Source organism: Cydia fagiglandana, chromosome 17, assembly GCF_963556715.1.
Source record: "Cydia fagiglandana chromosome 17, ilCydFagi1.1, whole genome shotgun sequence".
Lineage (NCBI taxonomy): Eukaryota > Metazoa > Arthropoda > Insecta > Lepidoptera > Tortricidae > Cydia > Cydia fagiglandana.
The window spans coordinates 9,523,276-9,547,056 of record NC_085948.1 but is presented as its reverse complement, the minus strand read 5'-3'; the positions used below and the strand labels follow the sequence as shown (position 1 = coordinate 9,547,056).

Genomic DNA, 23,781 nt, shown 5'->3' with positions numbered 1-23,781 from the left:
GTAAATCGTCAAGTTTTAAAGTAATTTCCGTCAACGGTCGTCGAATCATGTTTAACTGAGATCTAAAAAAAAAACAAGTTGACTTAGGTACGTCATACCTACAATAAGTTGAATAATGCTTAAACTTTGGGTAGGTATTAGACGATAGTATAGATTCGATAAAATACTTAAATACACGATAACATAGGAAAAATGAATTGTGCTCTTCACAAAGAAATACCCTCGGCGGGGTTATTCGAACCTAGGTCGCAGAGTCGAAATTTTAAATAACCTCTTTTTTGGAAGTAGGTTAAAAAATAATCAATGGGCGATCAATTTCGTATGAATCGTATGTTTTCGCTTGTTTGTTCCTCTCCTCCTTTATATTGCAAATGAAAATATTGCAATTACGCCACATACTTTTAATTGTCAGCGTAACGCTTGAATTGTAATTCAAGAATCCCAAGAATTGGCGTAGGCACTAAGCTGATGGGCTGATTTAACACAATACTTACCGAAAACTAATAGTGAAAGTTTAAATCGATGTAACGATAATAAACAATATAAAGCGAAATATAACTAGGCGAAAAATACCTTGCAAAATTTAGTTCGTTAAATAAAATTGGATGAATTGAAGTTCTGAACGGGGACAGGAGCTAAAAATCATGTGGTTCGCCGTCCGGTAAGTATACCACTTAAACTAAATCCGTTCAGTGGTTTAAACGTGAAGAGGTAACAGACAGACAGGCACACTTTCTCATTTATAATATTAATATAAGTATGGATACTTGCCTACTTGGTCAAGCAAATCTTGTCAGTAGAAAAAGGCGTGAATTTAAAATTTTCTATGGGACGATAACCCTTCGCGCCTACATTTATTAAATTTGCCACCTTTTTCTGCTGACAAGATTTGCTTGACCAACTTTTTTTAAAACGCAAGTTTGATTGGTAAAAGCTTATTTACATTCGCGTCTCGTGGCACGCGCGCGAATGTAAACGCAGGTCAAATAAAACGGTCCGGTAGTGTAAGTATAGCTTAAATTAAAAATATATTTATGTATGGCAACACTAATAGTATCATTGTGTTGGTAGCATTGTTTAATGCCGTCTATAATCTATGGTTCATAAAGACTAGTGATGTGCATATATGTTTAAATTCTAGTATGTCGATATCGATATATTAATTATTACACAGAAATTATTTATTTAAGGCCCGTTAAAGAGTAATATGTCTAGCGGGCCTTAAATAATCGCACTGTTATCCTCTAGACTACACATTTAAACAATAAAAGGGCAACCCTCATATCAACCTCAGAATCATTAAGCTTGTAGGTTCATATCTTACTATATATGTATATAGTATGACATAAAATTTTATAACGGGAATAAAGTACTACGGAGGTTGACTTATTTAATGCAGAAATTATTTTTAATTATTGAAAGCTATTACAATAAGAATCTAGCAACAAAAATCTACAATAGAAAAAAATTGATGCACTAACAAAACACATTATAATTAAGAAAGGTAGTTAAAGAATATAATACTAAACGTAATCTTTAGAATTCGGCACGGAGACCACGGAGTCGACACTTGACTTCCCCACTCTAATATCTTCAAATGCGTACAAGGTCGCCATCTTGAATGACGAACTCAATGACGTCGTTGTAGTTACACGTCAATCGTGCACATATTTCTTTTAATCACGGTTATAACTAGTTTAAAATATAAGAAAACTTACCTAGAGTGTTGTTTAATTAATTAAATCTTTACAAATCCCACCAAAATGCTGTATTTAGAAGACTATTTGGAAAGTAAGTTGCCTTTGTTCTTTACGCCCTAAAATGACAGAAGCTTTTCCATTGGTTGGTAGCACTGTTAAGAAAAAAATATGGCTCTGGCGCGCAAGACAAAGTTATTTTAAGTTATTGTTTTATTATTTTTATTGAACTTAATTATGACATAAGTAACGTAAGCTTAGTTTATACATGACGATAATTAAACACTTGACGATGGTCTACACAAATAGAAGAGCTTTGCAAAAGTGCTTTGCAATATAAAATACTTTGGTAACACTTTATATTACATGATTTTGCATTATAGTTATTTTATAATTTTACAGTGATCGAACATCTTCCTCAAGAATTGAGAGATCGATTTACAGAAATGCGTGAAATGGATTTATCCGTCCAAAGTAAGTACTCATAAAAATTCTCAATCAAGTCAAATTTAACCACAATGTCAACTATGATTTTAACACGGTACATTTTTATTATAGATAGTATGGATACCCTGGAAAAACGGGTTCGGACTTTATTTGGTGGTTGTCGTAGAGGGGAAGTAGACACAGAACAGGCCAACACAGAGTTCTCGGATATAAAGCGAGGTTACAACAAGACTCTCGAAGAAGCCGATGAAAAAGTTGCATTAGCTAACCAGATGTCTGAACTAGTGGACCGCTATTTAAGGCGACTAGGTGTGTATAATATAAATCCTACCTTATTTAATTTGTAAATCTTAGCATGTTTTAACACTTTGAACACTGCGCTTGTAACTTTCCCTTACTAAAATCGGTCATATATGCCCGGCATGGCAGCATAAGGCTTAAAAATACAAATCTAAGTTACTTGCCGTTTATATGCTATAATTTTGATCAACAGACACAGAACTGCATAAATTCAAGTGTGAGCTGGAGGCGGACAACAAGGGGATCACAGAACTGTTGGAGAAGAGGTCACTGGAGCTTGACGTCAACACCAACCACACCAGCACATCCAACAACAACCATTACAAGGATAGCAGGTGACTATCAATTAAAGATAACTAGTATAAAGATCTTACTACATGGGTGAATCAACTTTTTCTTGTCACTAGTTGCCATGGTTACGGCCTCCTGGGTCACTAAAATACTAGTTTTGGCGTATTTAAATGAACCAAACTTTAAATTTTTTGTAGTTATAAGCCTTTTCCATAATGGGACATCTACTAAGCATGTTTGTAGAACATGCTACAGCAGTTCTTCTAACAAACTATGCTACTATTGTCTCCTGGCTGATGGCACAGAATAACAACAAGAAATAGTTGATTGACCCCCATAGTAAATTGGTTAGGAGCATTTGCAGTCAAGTCAAAAAAGTAGGTTGTAGTAGGTAGGTCATTGAAATGTTAAGGAATCTAAAAGTAGAGACAGAGACTCACATATTTTTCAGGAGGGGCATTTCATTTGCAAAAATAACTAACTATTCAGTCACTGGTTTATCACAAATCATAAACCATGCTATGCCTTTGTGTCGTCAAAGTAATATTAATGTTTTTTTTTTTGTAGTGTAAAGAAGTTCCTTGTATGTTACATTTTAGATTTGGTACCTGGTAGTATAAATAAGTGTCTTTGTTCATTAATTTAAGGGTTGGCAAGGAATCGCTAAGACTTTGCTTTCTGTTACCAAATAATTAAATGGATTTAAATCTTAAAAGATGTATGTAATTCAGCAAAGAGCAAAAAATGTATAAAACCGATAATACATCGAAGCCTAGGAGTTATGGTGTCTGCCGGAAATACAGACACTGGTTTGTTCCGGCCCTGGGCACTGGGGTCCGTTTATCAAAAGCTTGTAACTTGTAATATCAAATATCAAATATCAAATATCAACAACAGGGACTTCCACTTGTATTACAAGATTTACAAGTTAAGTACAAGCTTTTGATAAACAGGGCACATGTCTTCTTTCATATCTTTATCACACAAATTGTATCTGGCAGGTATCGGTTCCGCGAGAAGCGCCGCGACAGCTGGGGCTCGCGCGAGTCGCGCGCCGTGGCGGCCGGCAACTCCCTGTCCCGGACCGACACCGCTATACAAGTACATATATTACCATATATAATTATTAGAAATCGAATAAAAAAATTATGACTTCTATTTTTTGTGTTCAATAACAATATAGAGTCGGTCAAGCAGATCTTGTCAGTAGAAAAAGGCGGCAAATTGGAAAAATGTAGGCGCGAAGGGATATTGTCTCATAGAAAATTTGAATTCCGCGCCTTTTTCTACTGACAAGATTTGCTTGACCATCTATAACAAATATTTTTTTATATAATAAATATTTTGTTACAGAACGCATTAGGTCGCGATTCGTATTCCTTGGGTCAAGCCACAAACGCTATAGCTGCGGCGGCTAGCCAGGCTATCGCAGCCACGCAACAGGTAATATTAATTTATTATTTAAAACAAAAAGTGGTCGTTCACTGCTGTAGCGCTCCATTTTTACGAGATTATATACTTGGTTAGTATATGTGTGGGTCAAATTTTGGAAGCTATGTTAGAAACTTGCCTGACATGACAATTGAGTTATGCCTATGAAAGACAATGCAACTTTATCATAACTGATCAAACATTGTAAACCATTCTCACAAACCCAAAGTGATCGAACTTTGGGTTTGTGAGAATGGTTTTGATAATAGGAGCTTGTCATAAAAAAACGTACGCAGCAGGCGCCAGCGGCCACGCACGCCCCGCTGTCCGCCTGCGTCAAGTCCGCGGCTTTAAGACATTCACCGGTGAGCTATGGTCGTAGCCGATAACATGGGTTTCCCTGTATGTAGCTCTTTTTAGAGACAAAACGACAATGTGTCGTGATTAGCGCTGAATGGGTTAAGATATGTAAAGTCTAAGACAAATTAAATTTGATGTATTATAGATGGCGCCATACTGATCCATAATTGGGGTATTTTCCTACTAATCAAATCAGTTACTTTTTTAGAACTGTCATAACGATTTTCTAATATGTAATTTATATATTTCTATCCGATTTATTAAATAGAACTTTGTGTTTAAAAATAACTCCTATCTGTGTTTTTCTAATAATTATCTGGTGCTCTATTTCTTGCATGGTGTAAAATAATTTAGTTTAAATACAGTATAATACCCTATTACGTGGTAATTCTGTAAAAAGTAGAGTTTGACCATCCAGTGAGTACAAAACACATATTACAGATGCAGCAAGGGCGGCGCACGGCCGCCATGAAGAGCACGTACGAGGCGGTGGCCGGCGAGCTGCACGCGCACGCCGCGCACGCGCTACACGACCACCACTCCCTGCACGCCGGTAGGTTGCTGTTGCTGAGGCCACCACACATAGGCATAGAATAAATAATAGTACTAGGTCCTACAGAAGACTCACTCTCTAACAAAACGCGTCTGCTACGATCAGGACAGAATCTGATATGGCCGCCAGGTGGCGACAGCGCCACGCGCGGCTTATGGCTAGCCACCAAAATTGTACGGATGTACTTCTAGCTACCTGTAGCAAAGCGACGAAATCGCGCAGTTAGTGCAGGCATTTTGATTAGTCCTTTTTTTATTGCAGGACGTACAGTTTATATGTATACGATTGTTGCAGGTCACAGCGCGGCGGCGCACGGCGCGCACGCGCACTCGAGCGCCGGCGCCGGCGCTTCCAACAAACGACACAAGCAAAAGTTAGTATTACAGTTAAGCTAGCCTACAGCAACTTCAGAAGTTTGGGTGTACCTACTCAACTTCTTTAGGATGTTATTCCACCTGTCCGCATGTGTATTTGCGTCTCACATTTTGTTTAATGAGAGAGTGAGACGAAATGACATTGGACAAAGAAAATTTTAATTGGTGGATTGGTGGTTTTAATTTGACAACATTACAACATTTTGCTTTTAGAACATATTTGACGATCCTTGGTAGCTTCCCTCTATCCGTTTTATTTCACGTCGGTTGTTTGCAGTAAGACAGTGCCAAAGGACTGTGAAGTTCAAATATGCTCGATCGAGAAAACCAACTTCAAATGCCGAGATATATATCACAAATGCTCTAATACACCTACTTTGGAGTTACTTGGAATTATATGAACAAACCGCATCATATGAATTATATGATGCGGGTCGCTTCCAACCGGCACGTATGGAGGTCCAAGGGGGAGGCCATGTTCAGCAGTGGACGTCTTATGACTGAGATGATATGAACAAACCTTACTTTATACCTGCTAAATTACCTCTAACTAAATTACTGTAAAATACCGAATTTACTAAAAATAAATACTGAAATGAATGACCGTTACCGTTACAGGAAAAGCTACAGTACGATGGCGCCCGCGGCGGCCGCGCACGCGCACCTCGCGCCCGCCGCCAGCCGCTCCTCCTCGCCCACGCAAGTGTACGGACACCACACTTGCAGCTTCTTACCTTACCTACTACACTAACCCCCTTAGGCCCACTTACACCATTCCACTAACGCGGGGTAAACCTGGCGTTACCATGGTTAAGGGTCATCCATTAATTACGTCACACGTGTAGGGGGAGGGAGGGGGTCAAGAAAATGTGACATATTGTGACATGGGGGAGGGGGGAGACACAAACTTTGTGATGTCACTTTAACTTTATCAGTAACCGAAAATTTATTTAAATTATTTTATTCGCTGTACATTTAAATAACAAGTTTTTAAAACGATAATCATTTTTATTCGTTTAATTTTCTTTCCTAAGCAGTTTTGGGTTATAAAATTACTAATATTTATATCGTCAAAAATATTTTGATAAAATATTAATAATACTTAGGTACTTACTTAATTCGATTTGGCGATTTCGTAGAAAAAATGTGACGTCACACGAGGGAGGGAGGGGTTTGCCAAATGTGACCAAGTGTGACAAGGAGGGGGGGAGAGTCAAAAACCCTAGAACATCGTGTGACGTAATTAATGGATGACCCCTTACCAGTACAATTTGACACTAGGTTAACGGTTTAACCGCTTAATCCCGGGTTAGTGGAATGGTGTAATTAAGTAGGCCTTATTCATAAAAGTCTACTAAAGTTGACAAGCCGATGATTTTTTTTTTATGAATGGGGTTTCATGGCCACAGACTAGCCTAGGCGTAGACGTGGCCTTTTTGTTTGTACCTTTCCGACGTTTTGGTATGATGGAAAGGGACAAACTATTATTATCGGCCTGTCAACTTTAGTTGACGTTTATGAATAAGGGGGTAAGTTATCTATTATTTTAGTATATACTTGCGTTTAGTAGCAAATGTTGTATGAACTCGCACTAAGCATAAATCTTATGTGTAAGCAGGGCCCAACTTTCGGTGGACATACTCGTACACGTACTCGTTCTCGGTGTACAGCCAGCAGAAGAAGTTGCTAAGCGGGCGAGGTGTTCAAAATTACCTTGACGCGCTCTTATTCTCTTAACAATAAAGTCGCGTCAAGATCATTATGAGCACCTCGCCCGCTTAGCAACTATTGCTACTGACTGTACATAGTAGGTCCTAAGGCTAAAGCTGCTAAGGCGTTACTTTTATTATACTTCGTTTTTTATAGCATTAGAAATTAGGTAAACAATCTTGATGTGTCTTTTAATTGAAAAACACGTTTTAAAAATAAGTTACGGCAAATATGTAACAATTATGAATCTAATACGATCATTTATATTCTTCTGCTTTCATAAGTAATAGTTATTGATTTTTAAAAAGCGTTTTTCAATTAAAAGTCGTGCCAAGATCGCTTACCTTCTTTCAAGTTCTTTCTAATGCTAAAAAAAACGAACTACATATCGTGAAAACCGAGCCTTTTTAATTAACTTTATGTACAAGCCGACACTTTTTAATTAACTTTATGTCTTGTTTCAGAATGAACAATGTTGTGAACAGCGTAGCGATCGAAGAGCCTATGGAGGAGGAATGGACCTACGATCCCAACGAGCCTCGCTACTGCATCTGTAACCAGGTCTCCTACGGGGACATGGTTGCCTGCGATAATCAAGACGTAAGACTACAACATTTCTACTTTCTAGCCCCCTTGCAATCTTTTAAACCCACTTTAACATATTCACTGAACACGCCAGGTGTTCTATTTGTATTGGAAATGAGGTGCTTGGCACTGAAAGTGTTAACTGACTTCAAAAGTAGGAGGATGTCAGTTGCTTGTAGTTTAATTGTCCCAATGTCATTCAGTTTTACGGGGGCTGCCGCTTTTGTTATCTAAAAGAGAGAAAAAGCTTTGATTTTAAGTCTACACTAATCAACTTTTCTGGAACTACACAACATTTTCTAACATATGTTATAGTAAGCCTGTAAAACCAAAGAAACGTAATTTACAGTAAAACTCTTAAGCGGAAAAGCGTATTAAATGTTTTAAGGCCAGTTGTACCAACCACAATTAACAGACTGATCAACGTCAAGCAGCACAGAACTATGAAACTTTCCATACAATAAAATTTAGCAAACCCTAAAACGGTGACTGCCGGTTTGGTACAACCAACCCTTAGTCTGAAGAACAACGGAGTTGCTATGGGTGATCAACCCTCTCGCGATCATACTTTATTCCAATAGCCTGACAATTGATTTGTTTCAGTGTCCCTATGAGTGGTTCCACTACCCATGTGTGGGCATCACGGCTCCGCCGAAGGGCAAGTGGTACTGCCCGCAATGCCAAACCAATATGCGACGCAACAGAGCACACCGCAAGAACTAAATAAACACTATAGTTCGTTTTTTTTAGCATTAGAAAGAACTTGCAAGAAGGTAAGCGATCTTGACATGTCTTTTAATTGAAAAACGCTTTTTAAAAACCAAAAACTATTACTTATGAAAGCAGGAGAATATAAATGATTGTATTCGATTCATAATCATTACATATTTGCCGTAACTTATTTTTAAAATGTGTTTCAATTAAAAGACACATCAAGATTGTTTATCTTTTTTCTAATGCTAAAAAAAACGAGGTATACAAATATTCCATGCTTTGATCGTATTTGTGTCTGTAATCATGGTTACATCCAATAAATGTTTACTATTAATATTTTTTTTATTCATCTTATTATGGAACTTCAATTGGTTTATGTAGATGCTACCCCTTCTTGCTACTGTAAATAGTTTGAACACTGTGAGCCTTATACTGACAGCATAGATTTCTTGAGTGTGAGTCAATTATATGATAAAGTTACTAGTGGTAGAACTAGAGGTATTCTACCACCAAGTTATGGTTATATATTTACCCCCTTATTCATAAACGCGCTACAAACCTCAATTAGCTAATCGTTTGTACTCTTAGAGAATATAACCAACGGAGACGTCATGTCTATAATTTTCGATACAAAATAGTCTGCCGTTTTTTGCGGGGCAGGGGCACATCAAATGTATACGTAACGTCAAAATAGCCATGTCAGATAAACGTCAGTCCATACATGTGGTTGACCATTAGCCGCCTTTTTTCGACAGGGGAACGCCTGTTAATGACCACTCCATTGGTTTTATTCTCTAAGTTTGTATTTATCTGTCATTTCCTGGTTATTTCGACTTGTGTAGGTTTTTGTAAGAAAGGGATAAAAAATAAACTGAATCAGGCCCATATAGTTTTATGCATATGGGGTTTAATGCGTATAAATTAAATAATTGTGTACAACAGATTTATTGGTAAAACATAGCTTAACCACCAGTCAAAAATACGTGTGCTGCTCTGCAGCGGCGCCACCATAATGAATACCAATGAATTATATGGTGAAATGATGTACCTAAAAGGTACTTATAGATAGAAATGATATTAGCTATTTTTTTTCTATGTAAATTGATGTACTAATGCTGTTTATTACGTACCTATTGAAAAAAAGGTTTTTTGCAATGATTAGTGACTTTATTTACATTTAATCTTTTTTTAAATAGCTACGCAATAAACAGCATTAGTACATCAATTTACATAAGAAAAAAATAGCTAATATCATTTCTATCTATGAGTACTGTGTGGCGCCACTTTCAATGCCGATTATTTCGTTTCCTATCACAGGTACAGCCATAAACATCATAGGTACATTATGTACCTTTTAGGTACATCATTTCACCATATAATTCATTGGTATTCATTATGGTGGCGCCGCTGCAGAGCAGCTCACAAAAATACTATTATTTCTAATCCAAATGTTATCATTTAAATCGACAATTCCCACTGGGTGCACTGAATTCTCGTGCTCTGTTTGGGTTCCCACGGCATTTGACTTTTTGTTGTTCTTTCTTGTATAAAACATCCAATACTTCAGGACTAATGTCTTTGAAACCTGAGACATGTTTAAACAGGGCCTCTGATGACATGACCTTAACATTCTTGCTTTTAAAAAACTGTAAGAAAATAAAATGCATTAATAATTATGTCCCTTTCAGACTCATTTATTCAGAAGAGATGCTTAATTATATATATCTCCTGTCTGTAAATCCTGTCTTTAAATAATAAATATATATCATATCTCTATTACGCGTAATTATAATGCTGGTGCGCCCATGATGCCAGCAGGCAATGACACCGTGCGAGCGGGATAGCAATATAATTATTCGCATACAATAGAGGAACTTTTAACATTCTTCAGTTATTGACAACTTCATACTTACTTTTGTAACAAAATAGCAATCTTTTATCAATTTTTTAGGAGCAGCTGGTTCATGTGTCTCTACAGAATGTGACCATCCTACATAATATGGGTTGCCACGCCAAATCAAAATATTTTCAGCACATAATTTTCCATGTACAGTCTGAAATCTGTAAAAGCCTTTCAGACCTGCTACTATTTTATGGTAAATATCTTCACAAAGGTCTGCGGGATAGCTAGCCAAATGATGAGCAGGTTCATTGCTTGATCCAACCATGCACATAACTAAAATATTATTGTGGTAACACACAGGGTAAGGAACAGCATGTATCAAACAGCGGCTTCTTAAAATGCTCATATTTTCAAATTCTCTCTTAGTTCGCTTATATATAGCTTTGTTTAAATTTTCATCATGGCTCAATTTGTATATCTTGACAGCATGAAAAAATGATTGACAAAAAGAAGACATGAAGTGTTTAATATTACTGTAACCAGCAGAAATAACAATAGAGCTTCTACCTTTCCCAACCACATCATGATATGGTCCTAAGGAACGCACATCTATTAGCTTCTCTAACAGAAGAGTTGTAGACTTATCCAATTTGTAATATGAAGAGGGCAATTTTCTTTCCTCTTTCTCCTTTGAAACTATTTTTCTATAGGTATAATTCTTTTGCTCGTCATATGTTATGGATTTAAAACATTTTTGTTTTGGATTATTGAACTTAATGATAGGTTCAAATTGTTCCCAGTCTGAATCGGTTATGGTTTCTGTATCAGTTTCCTCGTCATCATGCATTGTATGAGTACCTTCTGCATCACATATGTTTTCCCTTTCAGTTCTATACTGCACAATGCTTGCAAAATTAAAATCACTGCTACAAACAGGATCCATGTTTTTCTGTGGCCTTTGGGAATAACTCAATTTTTACTGCAAAAGACACTTGCAGGCTCTTCAAGAAATTCAATTATGCGTTATCACAGGTATATATTTCTAATGCAACAGTTTAAGTGGACGATCTACTAACTCACTACACTTATAGTCTGTTTTTTTTAGCATTAGAAAGAACTTCGCAGAAGTAAGCTTATGGTTCCAAATCGGGCACTTTTAGCGGTAATAATTTCAAGTAAATTATATGTATTGACCATGCTACATTAGATAATTCAATAATTATTAACAATTAAAGAGCCTGATAAAAACTGCACGCTTGCTTCTGCGGAGTTCTTTCTAATGCTAAAAAAAACGAACTATATGTTAGGCACTCCTAACTCTCCTTAACTGCGTCGTAAATATAGGTATATATACCAACTTTATGTTTAACTTCTAAATAAATACAAATAATTATAAGTGGGTTTTTTCGTGCGCCTATTTCACAATATTATACATAGAAGTTTTTCCTGCTGTTGCAAAAAGTTTTACAATACAGTCACAATAATATTGTGACTACGTGTACGGATGTATTATATCGGTACACGGTGGGAAGAAGTTTATAACTCAAGATATTCTACCGAAGGAATTTGAACTTAAAATAAAAATACGTAAGGTTCAAATTTCTTCTCTATTTTCCCGCGAGATATCGACCTCTTCCCGCCGTGTACAGATATAAAACTTGACAAACTTATTTCATACGCAGTAGTTGGCAGCACTACAATACTGTCATGTCTTAAGCGCTTACTACACGAATGGAAACGAGGTTCCGATGAAGGCCCGTTCAGATGGGAAGATCAAATTGACAAAAATTGGCGTGAATCTCATCAGTCTGGTGTCCACACGTAAACAATTAATAGCTCTTAAGCCCGCTCCAGACTATGCGCGTGAATCGCGGGCGAAGCCGCGAACGCGAGTGTGGAGTCGATTTCGCTGTCTGCGAACATCGACGCCACACTTGCGTTCGCGGCTTCGCGCCGCGATTCGCGCACGAGTGTGGAGGGGGCTTTACAGCTTCAAATCTCCTTCAATTTCCTATTGGCGTACACACCGTCTAATCAAATTGATAATTTAATCAGATTGGGCGAAAAATTTTCCAGTTTGTATTGACCTTAAATATGAACTTCTCATTCTTCTCAACTACAAGCCGGGACTACAAGATCCGGGACCAAGTTCGATCAAGTGAATTCGAGTGGAAAGTGGTCCGACGTATGTCCCTTAAGGATGAAGTTATAAGTGAGAACAAGAAAGAGATATGCTGGCCAGACCAAGGTTGCGGTCCTGTACGCCGTCGATCGAACGACTTCGGATCCATAGCAAATCCATAGTTTGGATCGGACCAAGGATGTGGTCCAATTTGGTGCGGTCTATGATATTTTATATGTAGATGTGTTATACACGTTCCAAAATTGAAGCACTCACCTCGTGTCATGTGTACGAGTTTGTCTCAGTCTGCCTGACGCAAGCGCGAAGGTGTACACCGGTTAATACTTTTCCACAAATAACGTGTATTAAGCAACAAAATGCCGACCTGCGTTATGTTGAAATGCTCAAATTATCCGCGGAAGCGCAAAAAAATTGACGGCGTCACATATCATTGGTAAGTAAAAGATGAAATAACCCATTTTTCTTCGGTTTAATCTTGAATTAAATAAACCCAGCCGCCATTTTCGCCGGCTGACAGAACGAGATAAGTTTATGTTCTCATCAGCGAGAATGACAAGGACGCACCAACTGCGTACATAGATTATCATAGCAGACGCGTCATGGTAAGTTGCATTCATTGTTTGGTGCTTGTCGTACAAATAAAAGAAATATACTTAAATTTCAACTTTAATATTGAAGTTTTTTACTTGAACGCATTTTTTCTTGTATTTAAGTACAACAATTGGCAAATTAAAGATTATTATTGGCCATATTATTGTCCGGGTCGCGTCAATTAAGTAAATAGGTATATTGCTGTTTATACAAAGATTACTACAAAATTAGTATTTATTGTCAGGCATTTCATTTTCTCACACAGTAACAATTATTAATAACATAAAATTGTTAGTAAAATAAAGGATTTTGTTGTTATTGAGTTTGCTTTTTGGTAAAATGTTTCTATAGTATAAGAAAAATTATGAATAAAGAGTATAATATAATATCTTTTATATACATAACTAAATATGAAAACTTTTTACTTCGGTAGCGAGTATATTACACATAAAACTGCATTAAAATGATTTGCACCTTCTGTCAAACATCTTAGTCTTTGATATTTTTTTTTCTTAATAAGTTTTACGCTTCGCGCCATATTCACTGTTTGCTGTCGTGTTATGGTGGTATCACTGATTTACCAAATTCACGCGCAAGTGACAAACACTAGCCGTCTCTTTTTTACTTAGGTATTATTTTAATTGTGCCGTCTCTTTTACGCATTTGCGTATGAAGTTGTAAACAAATTGTAACTAATGCTGCCGTGTCGTTGGCAGCATTGGTTGGCATCATTTTTTTCGCTTGATATGTTAGTGTATGGCTTATCTACATATAAAATATCATAGGGTGCGGTGCGATAGTGTGTCATGACCTTTAATCGTGCCCTATTTAATATTTTCTGCATGTTGCAAGTTCCAGTATTTTTTTATAAAAGTAACGAAACAATTACTCAAAACTCTTTCTTATCGCTACAAAAATATGGTTGAAATTGTTAATGTATACAACTTATATTTCTTCGCTTTGAAGTCTATTTTGACGTTTTCCTTTCATTGAGTTTTGGGATGGTTTCTTTTGGGTTACGAACGGGCGGCATTCTTTCTAGCAATTTCGTGCGAGATATTTCAAGAAGCAATTATTGATTACAATAAACTGCAGTAGATCTGTCCTGCTAACTAAAAACTTTATTAAGAGAACGTTCAGTGAAGAGATTGTCTCTATATAAGCTGCAGGTCATTATTCCACAATGTCAGCGAAAATAACCGAGGTAAGCGCATGTTTTCTTATAAACAAACATTTATCTTCAGCTTTTCTATTATTGAAAAAAAAAAACCGGACAAGTGCGAGTCGGACTCGCCCACCGAGGGTCCCGTACTTTTTAGTATTTGTTATAGCGGCAACAGAAATATATCATCTGTGAAAATTCAACTGTCTATCACGGTTCGTTAGATACAGCCTGGTGACAGACGGACGCACGGACGGACAGGGGAGTCTTAGTAATAGGGTCCCGTTATACCCTTTGGGTACGGAACCTAAGAACAAAACTAAAAACTGATAATAAAGAACAAGATACATATTTAGAAAGGCTAGAAATTAGGGAATGCAAATCGGTTATTTTCGATTATTTTTTGTATGGAAATAATCGGTTATTAACCGAAACCGCGGTTATTTCCATACAAAAAATAACCGATTTGCATTCCCTACTATAAATCACAAAATAAACTGGCTATATATTTTCATTGGTTTACTACAGTTGAAGAGTGACATTGAAGAGCTAAATGATTTGCTGAAGCTTGCAAAACGCAAAAAAGTACAAGATGTACTGTCGCTCGAGATCCGGAAACTGGAAACTGAGTTGATCAGCTTGAAGGATAAAGAAGAGAGCCAGAAGGCTGCTGCGGCAGCTGCTGATTCTGCTCCTACCACTTCTAACGCACCGTCTGGTTCACAGAAACGTTATCAAATTAAATTAAATGGATATGGTAAGTAAAGAGTTTCAAGTAGTTTTTGTAGCTGTTTAACAGATTCATGTCATTATTCAACCTTAAATCACATCAAGTGCATGATCCTAAATAAGTAGACAGGTACCTACATTTTTGTATAAATGTGTATACAGGTTTTAACATTATTCTTTGTGTAGAGCAGCGGTCGGCAACCTTTTAGCAGCCAAGGGCCACATAGTAGTTAAGGAAGTTGACGGTTTTGTTAATATGTGTGATTTTATCAGACATTGTTGTTTGACATTGACAATATTACATACAAAATAGCCAGGGGGGTTCGCGGGCCGCTTGTTTTGCCGACCGCTGGTGTAGAGGGTCAATTAACAATTTTATTGTACCTTCAGATACTTGTCAATGTTTCAGAGTTCAAATTAAAAGTGGATCCTTCAACCTTATTTGCTACCTATAGTTCGTTTTTATTAGCATTAGAAAGAACTTGCAAGAAGGTAAGCGATCTTGACATGTCTTTTAATTGAAAAACGCTTTTTAAAAATCAAAAACGCAAGCAGAATAATATAAATGATTGTAGTAGATTAATTATTGTTACATATTTGCCGCAACTTATTTTTAAAATATGTTTTTCAATTAAAAGACACATCAAGAGTGTTTACCTTATTTCTAATGCTAAAAAAAACGAACTATAGTTTGAGCTTGAACAACAGTTTTTTGCTTTGTATAATATTAATATTTGTAAAAGTGATAGGCAATTGTAATAACTGATAATGCCTGTACAGATGTAGTGCATAATTGAATTGAAATATTGAAGTGCATAATTATTTTCCATCATATTCTCACAGAAATGTATGAATGTGTCTTGCTATTTCAGCCAGTCTCAGTACAAAAAGTACTGAGGTTGACTGAAGTACACAACTCTTTGAATATGACATCATGTTAAATTACTTTCATCTTAAAATATGACAACATCAAGTCAACTTACTTTTATTTTTGGTTTCCAGGTTGGGATCAATCTGAAAAGTATGTCAAAGTATTTGTGACCTTGAAAAATGTCCAGAACGTCCCGAAAGAGCAGGTGTACTGCAAACTGACGGAGCACTCCATGGAGCTGCACGTGGACAACCTGGAGAACAAGGACTATGTGCTGGTGATCAACAAGCTGCTGGAGCCTATTGTCGTGGAAGACAGCCATTGGAAACAGAAAACAGGTTTGTAATGAAATAAATTAAACTGGAGCATTGGTGGTACCTAGCCTAGAGATATTTTAAGAAAAATCTTGATGTTGTACCATTGCACTGTTTCATTTTTAAGTTTTGATTGTATCATTTTGTTGTCCCAGAGAGACTGGCAAAGAATTTTATCAACACATTCTGTACTGCACTGTCTGCACTAAATGAATTAGGTATGATTGGTGAGGGTCTGTAAGTGGATATCTGTTCTTTTTTTTAAATCTTTTTTTAGGGGTTTTGTCACGCAGTGACGATGTCACCCCCGTAATAAGATCCAATAGTAATAATAATAATGATGTAGTAGTGAAGTATTACCTACACCACTACATCACATTTAAGTATAGTTTGCACATCAACCTGGCCTCGTCTGATAGTGGCCATGCCAGTAGTTGCAACATCGTGTATTGGTAGTTGGTAGATTTAATAAATGTCATGTCACTCCTGATATATATCTGTTTTGTGGTATTTTTTAATGTTAACATTTAGGCCACTGTTACTGAATAACGTACAGAGCAACTATTCTAAATTAATAAATACATGTTGCTCGCCTTGTAGTATAGGCTACATTCCTACTAGTCAAATCAGCTTCTTTTTTAGAACTGTCAAAACGATTTTCTAATATGGAATTTATATGAAAACGAATGTAGTGACGTCACGGTAAACTCACCTACTTTTTATATTTCAATCCCATTTATTAAATACAAATTGTGTTTAAAAATAGCTGCTATCTATGTTTTTCTAAGAATTATCTGGTGCTTTATTTCGTGCACGGTTTGAAATAATTTATTTTAAGTACAGGAAACATCCCTATTATGAAGGTGTTCATCTTTTAAACCAAAGTTTGTAGGGTTGAATCCTGGCTAATACCTAGTAGCAATGAGTTTTCTAGATTTCTGTATGATAAACAACTACACTGTGACATACTCTTGGGATTAGATTACTCAACAGTGGCCTGCTTCTATTAGTGGGCTGTACCTAAAGCCCGGTAGGTAGATGATGTTGATGGTCTTAAGTGTCTTAACTAAGGGGTCATCCATTAATTACGTCACACGAATTTCTAGGTTTTTTGACCCCTCCCCCCTCCTTGTCACACTTGGTCACATTTGGCAAACCCCTCCCCCCTAGTGTGACGTCACATTTTTTCTACGAAATGCCAAATCGAATTAAGTAAGTACCTAAGTATTATTAATATTTTATCAAAATATTTATGACGATATAAATATTAGTAATTTTATAACCCAAAACTGCTTAGAAAAGAAAATTAAATGAATAAAAACGATTATCGTTTTAAAAACTCGTTATTTAAATGTACAGCGAATAAAATAATTTACTTAAATAAATTTTCGGTTACTGATGAAGTTAAAGTGACGTCACAAAGTTGGTGCCTCCCCCCTCCCCCATGTCACAATATGTCACATTTTCTTGACCCCCTCCCTCCCCCTAAACGTGTGATGTAATTAATGGATGACCCCTAATGAATGTTCTGTTTTATTTTAGATATGGTGGTGATCTTCCTTGCAAAGGCTCAACCAAACGTAAAATGGTCACACATGACCAGCCTTGAGAAGAAAGCTGATGACCAACACAAGAACCGCTTCAAGACTGATGACATGATGGACAAGAAGGATCCACAGGAATCCATCATGAGTTTGATGAAAAACATGTAAGTTTATTGCTACACTTGCTTGTAGATGGTGTTATTTACACATAGGCGATGTGGTCCGTATATCCTAAATTTCGACCTAAGTAAGACTGTAAATGTGCCTTCGCGCGCGAGTCCGACTCGCACTTGCCCGGTTTTTATTTTTTTCCCCACAAGTGTAAAAAAGTGTAAAATCTAAGACAGAATTAATGGTATTTTTGGTAAAGATTATTAATTATTAATTATTTGTATGTCTTTCCATATCTCGGGACCATGGGGTCCCGGACCTTTGGGAGGCATGCGTGGGGCCGAAGCCAACAGCACAGAGGCCCTTTAAGACAAGTTTGATGTTATGTAATGCACCAGCTAGAACCCATCCACGGGTACAAATAGATACCCGTAAATCGGTCCCAGCTGGCATAGGAGCTATTGTAAATACAGTGGAGAAGAGTGCCGGTTATGGTGTTGAAGTTTGGCTGGTCAAAAGATTGGGCTATTGCAGAGAGGTCCGGACACCTGCCATAACAATGCTTCTACACGTTATCGAGGCAGGCGGTGACTTGCCACTAACTAGGTGGGCCCCTGAAACTGTCGTTGTAAAGACGACCAGGAGCAACACTGGTGTAGGCGGCTCAGGGGTGTCGAGAGGTGTGCGCCGCTTTCTACCCAGTGGCTGTTACCAGCCACTGTGCCAACTCGCGTCTTATGCATCTTTCACTTCCACCCCTGGAGCATATAGCTCTAGCGACTCCTCTCTGGACGGCCAATGAAGGCAAGCCAGAGCTGAGAGTCCTGCGGGTCTCCTTGGGGTCCACTCCGACCGACGAAGACACGCCGGAGACGGAGACCCTGACCGACTCTCGGGAGCACTCGGGTCCATGGGGTCGTTACTCCCCAACAGCTCGCCACAAGCTGCCCTGCGGGCTAGTTATTAATATTATTATTAATATTAACCCTTTATAAGGCATAAGGGTGTCAGGAATTATGCAAAATTTAACCTTATAAATTTGAAATAAAGTTCAAAATCAGGTGGAAAATATATTCCCTCTGCCTTAAAGGCTTAAAACTTTCCCATGCTCACATTTATCCGCTTTGTAATTCATGATTTTTATTTATTGTTTTCAGGTACGAAACTGGCGATGATGAAATGAAGAGAATGATTTCCAAAGCTTGGTATGAAGGACAACAGAAGAAAAAGACAGGTATAGATTCAATGGAACTGTAGAGCTCCAAGCAATATTATTGTTTTTAATTTCGATTTATTTTTAAGGTTAATTAATAAAATCAATAATTAATAATTTCTAGATAATCTGCCGTTTTTTTTAAGATTATCACCATTATAACCCTTGTATTTTTCTATCTCAGTCAGGGAATAGCTAAGGACGATATACCTAAATAAAAAAATATTTAATAACGGACAATATATTATAATGTTCTCTACATAATATGTTTGCATACATCAAGTCACAACTATTTTGTCTATAAGAACTAGAACTACGTAGGTACATTTAGCCATACTATACTCTACTAGGTACTACTAAATATATTCTTGACGTGTTATTCAATCCACTTTGATGAGATGCTGAGGCGCCGGCCACCAAGATACCCTGAAATCATCCACATATTATTTTTTGTTTTCTTCCAGTAATTTAGAAGTTATATTTTCACAATTTAATGCATAGATATTAGCCGCAGCTAATTGTTTTGCGGTCCTAACTTATATAATAATAAAAAAATCTAAAAAACTCAAACGAACCAGCATAGCTAATATAGGTACAATAAATTGTGTTAAAATGTTTTCCATAATATCAATATCCAGGGAGTTTGTATTGATTTGGAGATGGAATTGTATTTAACTTTCTGGAATACATTTTCTGCATTGAAAGTAATACGTGATGTTTTATATTATCAAAATTGTACTGTTTCAAATTCTTACCTGGTTTTCTTTTCGGCGCTCCCTCCCAACTGAATCAGCAGCCCGCAAATGTAAAGTCCTTGCAGTGTGTACAAAATGTACTGCCAGTTCATCATGGTTGTCTCATTCTCGGTTTGGGCGGTGTTCCTGGACATGCCTTGAAATTCTCGCTTTCTGGCAAACTCTGTGTCGAAGCTGTTTCGAGATTCAGCTTCCACATGTCGTCTTGCAAGGTTGTCTCTATCAAGGGTCCTTTGAGTGTCCCTCCGCGATTCTCGCTGAATGGTGAAAATGCGCCTGTTTTCTAGCGAGTCCCGTTTGTCGAGACGTTCAATCGCACGATCAGATCCACGCCTCGTTTCTTCTGATCGGCGATCCAGCGTGAATGTTCTGGAATCTCGGTTCAAACGGCTTTCCCTAGAGCTCTCACGTCCCATTGATCGAATGTCTATTTCTAGGCTACGAGTAGCTCTTCGGTTATTAGCTCGTTCATCTTCAGCTCGAGATACAATATTTCGAACCATGCGGCGGCTTTCAAGTGTCCTTTCTTGTATACGAGCTTCCCTGTTATTATTTTGACTGTCCCTACGGGAATCGGTGACACGGTCAAGTGAACGGGTTTGCCTTTCAATGCCCTGAGTGTCTCGACGATGAGTACCGCTTTCAATCGCTCGACCATCTCGACGGCCTTTCGCAGTTCGTTCAGTCCTAAATACAAGGACTCCATTACTTCGAGCATCTGTTCGAATGCCAGCGCTTCGAGTATTTCTTTGGTTTTCGTCAGTGCGCTCAGATCTGAATGCTCGTATTCCAGCCTCTCGAGCATCTCGTCGACTCTCTTCCGTGCGCTCAGACCTGACTGATCGTGCTCCAGCAAAGCGAGCGTCACGTCGGTTTCCGTCAGTGCGTTCTGCCCTGAATGCTCGCAGTTCATCATTGCTAGCATATCGACGGCTTTCGTCAGTTCGTTCGTCTCTAAATAGTTGGGAAATAACATTTCTAGCATCTCGTCTACTTTGCTCAGACTTTTCAGCCCTGAATGATCGGACTCCAATGCTGCGTGCATCTCTGCGACTTTCTTCAGTGCGTTCTCTCCGTATGGCTGGGACTTTAACAGTGCGAGCATCACGTTGACTTTCGTCAGTGCGCTCAGTCCTGAATTCAGAGCGTTCAGTTCGGGACGATCGTGTTCCAACGGAGCGAGAATCTCGCTGGCTTCTAACAGCGCGTTCATTTATGTATGCTCGGACCTCAAAACTTCGAGCTACCCGTCCGCTCTCGTCAGATCGCTCAGTTCTAAAAGCTCCGATTCCAACGTTACGAGCTTCCTGTCGGTCTTCATCAACGCGTTCAGTTCTGATAGTTTGGGCTCGAACATTGCGAGTAAGCCGTCGATTTTCCTGTGATCGCTCCCTTGTCATTATTCGAGACATTCGGTGTTCATTCGACGGTTCTCGATCGTGAACGCAGGTTTCCACAGTGCGTTTGGCATTTAATTCAAAGATACGGAAATTGCTTTCGGCATTTCGGATTGCCTTCCGTGTTTCCGCTGTACGAATATTATGAATGCTTCGTCGAGTTGCTGTTTCAATACTTGTTGTTGCTGACTCTCTTCTGGAGTCCTTTCGATATTCAGTGCTTCGTTCTAGTGATGCCGCCATGCTTCGAGCATGCCTTTGGTTTTCTGCAGCAATTTCACGGTTAAATATCCTGGACCCACTAAGATCCTTTCGGATAACACGATCATTTACGGATCGTACTGCTCTCGCCAGTCTAGCTTCATTTTCGGTATCTCGGATTTCCCTTCGGGTGTCGGCAGATTGGGCTCGTTGAGCGTTTCTGCGATTTACTGAGATACGATCATCTAGAACTTCTCGGCTGGCAGAATCTCGGTTATTTTTTCGTTCAACTGTTAGTCGGATTTGAGAATCACGCTGCCTTTGTACGACGACGAATCGCGACCCCTCATTGGCACTAGCTCGATTTACCCTATCGCCCGAGGTTGACGAGCTTCTTATTTCCCTGCTGGAACGTCGGTTAAGAGTTTCACGGTCCGCATTGCGGTCCTGTTGAATTCTGGACACAGAACGCCGCGTGTCCATCTTTTGAACAGCCTCTCTCGCAATACGACGTTCTATCAAACTGCTTGCTCCATTATCTCTCGCTCGGTTGGTATCAAAACGTACTTCCCGATGTTCTCGAACTCGTTGCTTGTCTGCATTGATTCCATTGTCTCGGGTATCTCGTCGAGATTCCACTGAAACCCTTTCATTGAAGCGCTTGTTATCGAGTCTTTGAGAATGGTTTTCATCTACAGACAATCTGCTGTTCTCCCGGCGGCCAGAGAAACGAGCTTGGTCGGATTCTTGCGTTGTTGAAAGGCGCTCACGTCGGATTTCGTGCTTCCGCTCGTTACGGTGACTGGAAACGGGACGTGTATTGCGAATTTCGCGGCGTAGGAGAGCGTCGTTTCCGATGCGATCGCTGGAAAGCCTCGTCAACGTAATCCTCTCCCTTTCCACGGTATCAGCAAGCCGCCTGTCTGAAGATGAAGCGAGACGAAGAGTTTCTTCCTTCACTCCATTACGGCGGAGCTTACGAATATCGTCCCTCTGGTTTAGGCGGTGATCTTCCACGGCAGGTTTGTTAAAGCGGTAAGTTCCATGAAAGTTGAGTTCCGGGTCGCGCACCGATGTCCGATAGTCACAGCGTTCCTGCCTTCCATTAACGAGGCCGCGCTCAGTGTACGAAGCAATCGGCTGGAATACCGCGACAAAGGCAAGAAGCAGTAGACACCCGTTATGCATAGTAACGTAGCCCTTTTTGTATGGATTTCTTCCTTCGTGATGTAGTAGAAGTGCTCCTTTGACGGTCGTCTTCTAACTGAATGTGGTAGAGCTGCTACCTCCTTTTATATTGCTGGAAACCAGTCGCAAGCGTGAATTTCGATTAAGCGCTACAGTGCATTCAATTTTCATGGGCCGCCCACAGCATACGACAATGCTAAAATGAGTGGTTCAAACAATCTTGCTCCTCTCCTAGCTAGAATCCTAGGTATAGTCATTCATAAATCCTTTTGGTCGGTACCTATAAAGTTAAGTTTAAATTGTTTTCGAATCTCCGACTAACAAAACACGTTCTAGAATTACCGTTTGACGGAACAATATCTCGACAGCTATGTAAGTAGGTTTAAATGGAGTATGGGACAATCTTACAGAAAGTGACTTAACCCCACAGTAAGCTCAATAAGATTGATGTTGTGGATCTGACCCGTTGGCTAGGCGACAATAGTAGCATAGTTTATTAGACGAAATGTTTTATGTACTACGTTTCACTTAAGAACTAAGAAATAAATTATCACTAAGCGTTACCACGATGGACAATTAACCTCTGCGCTAGGAACGACCCGGAGCGGGGGTCGAGACCCCTCTGCTGCAGGCGACGACGCCCCAGCTCCCCGAGTGAAGTTTTCGCCTGTGTTGTGGATATAGATGAATAGGTAAATACATAGAAAACATCCATAACTCGGAACATATAGTGTGATGAAATCTTTATTCTCATAAAATATGATATAACAAAGGTGTTATTGGAAATATATTTTTTAATGTTATCTTGATTTGCAGGTCATTAAAAATACCATCTTGTATGTTCCTGTGCGAACGCAGAAACAGGGACCGTTACCGGTATAGCTATAAATCATAATATCTCTTAGCGTTCACAATATATCTTTGATAGTATAGAATAGTATTTAGGTAAGGATAATGATTGATCAGATTAGCTAAATTAAATGCAAAAATATACATATAGACAGAAGAAATAGGTAAATGCTCTTAGCAGGATTTGAACTTGGGACCTGCTTCGTAGGTATAGCTGCCTTCGTTGTAAACTTGGTTTTTGAAAATATAAGCAAGTATCAAGAAAACCCGAGCCGCGCTACAACCCCTTGCATGTTATCGCCGGTCACAGCTGCGCGGGAAAATTTGTCGCCGCGCGTAAAATAATTATCTGATTGAACCCTCTCAAGCAATAAATGGAACTCTATAAATTGAAATCCTGTGACGTCA

General features: G+C 38.5%; 4 protein-coding genes across 5 annotated transcripts; 2 read left to right on the top strand and 2 right to left on the bottom strand.

The window, feature by feature from the left end:
• Nucleotides 1-1,593: 1,593 nt before the first annotated feature.
• Nucleotides 1,594-8,797, top strand: LOC134672418 (inhibitor of growth protein 3). 2 transcript variants are annotated; one of them, XM_063530302.1, is made up of 11 exons: nt 1,594-1,791; nt 2,100-2,175; nt 2,260-2,453; nt 2,638-2,779; nt 3,737-3,836; nt 4,089-4,178; nt 4,968-5,079; nt 5,374-5,452; nt 6,072-6,158; nt 7,628-7,763; nt 8,352-8,797. In XM_063530302.1, exons 1-11 carry the CDS (start codon nt 1,764-1,766, stop codon nt 8,469-8,471), a joined length of 1,164 nt encoding a protein of 387 aa, XP_063386372.1. In that variant the 5' UTR covers nt 1,594-1,763; the 3' UTR covers nt 8,472-8,797. The 2 variants fall into 2 exon arrangements, with proteins under 2 accessions (XP_063386372.1, XP_063386371.1); XM_063530301.1 differs by having other exon boundaries at nt 1,595-1,791; nt 2,100-2,171; nt 2,256-2,453.
• A 608-nt stretch (nt 8,798-9,405) lies between these two features.
• Nucleotides 9,406-11,781, bottom strand: LOC134672707 (serine/threonine-protein kinase RIO3-like). Its single transcript, XM_063530653.1, has 3 exons — nt 11,603-11,781; nt 10,376-11,389; nt 9,406-10,108 (listed from the first exon to the last, which is right to left on the bottom strand). Exons 2-3 carry the CDS (start codon nt 11,246-11,248, stop codon nt 9,917-9,919), a joined length of 1,065 nt encoding a protein of 354 aa, XP_063386723.1. The 5' UTR covers nt 11,249-11,389; nt 11,603-11,781; the 3' UTR covers nt 9,406-9,916.
• Nucleotides 11,782-14,044: 2,263 nt separating this feature from the next.
• LOC134672416 (calcyclin-binding protein) lies at nt 14,045-19,107 on the top strand. The gene is made up of 5 exons (XM_063530299.1): nt 14,045-14,243; nt 14,730-14,958; nt 15,933-16,139; nt 17,658-17,823; nt 18,928-19,107. The coding sequence occupies exons 1-5, from the start codon at nt 14,223-14,225 to the stop codon at nt 19,025-19,027; spliced, it is 723 nt and encodes a 240-aa protein (XP_063386369.1). The 5' UTR covers nt 14,045-14,222; the 3' UTR covers nt 19,028-19,107.
• A 93-nt stretch (nt 19,108-19,200) lies between these two features.
• On the bottom strand, nt 19,201-22,663 carry LOC134672415 (zinc finger CCCH domain-containing protein 13-like). Its single transcript, XM_063530298.1, has 2 exons — nt 19,739-22,663; nt 19,201-19,409 (listed from the first exon to the last, which is right to left on the bottom strand). The coding sequence occupies exons 1-2, from the start codon at nt 22,522-22,524 to the stop codon at nt 19,364-19,366; spliced, it is 2,832 nt and encodes a 943-aa protein (XP_063386368.1). The 5' UTR covers nt 22,525-22,663; the 3' UTR covers nt 19,201-19,363.
• Between the last annotated feature and the right edge of the window lie 1,118 nt (nt 22,664-23,781).

Coding starts and splice junctions, on each gene's coding strand:
- LOC134672418 (XM_063530302.1), top strand. CDS start 1,764: ATGCTGTATTTAGAAGACTATTTGGAAA. Junction 1,792..2,099: donor TTTAGAAGACTATTTGGAAA/GTAAGTTGCCTT, acceptor ATAATTTTACAG/TGATCGAACATCTTCCTCAA. Junction 3,837..4,088: donor GGACCGACACCGCTATACAA/GTACATATATTA, acceptor ATTTTGTTACAG/AACGCATTAGGTCGCGATTC.
- LOC134672415 (XM_063530298.1), bottom strand. CDS start 22,524: ATGCATAACGGGTGTCTACTGCTTCTTGCCTTTGTCGCGGTATTCCAG. Junction 19,410..19,738: donor AGCGCCGAAAAGAAAACCAG/GTAAGAATTTGA, acceptor GGATGATTTCAG/GGTATCTTGGTGGCCGGCGC.
- LOC134672707 (XM_063530653.1), bottom strand. CDS start 11,248: ATGGATCCTGTTTGTAGCAGTGATTTTAATTTTGCAAGCATTGTGCAG. Junction 10,109..10,375: donor ATTGCTATTTTGTTACAAAA/GTAAGTATGAAG, acceptor ATTTTCTTACAG/TTTTTTAAAAGCAAGAATGT.
- LOC134672416 (XM_063530299.1), top strand. CDS start 14,223: ATGTCAGCGAAAATAACCGAG. Junction 14,959..15,932: donor AATTAAATTAAATGGATATG/GTAAGTAAAGAG, acceptor TTTGGTTTCCAG/GTTGGGATCAATCTGAAAAG. Junction 16,140..17,657: donor CCATTGGAAACAGAAAACAG/GTTTGTAATGAA, acceptor GTTTTATTTTAG/ATATGGTGGTGATCTTCCTT.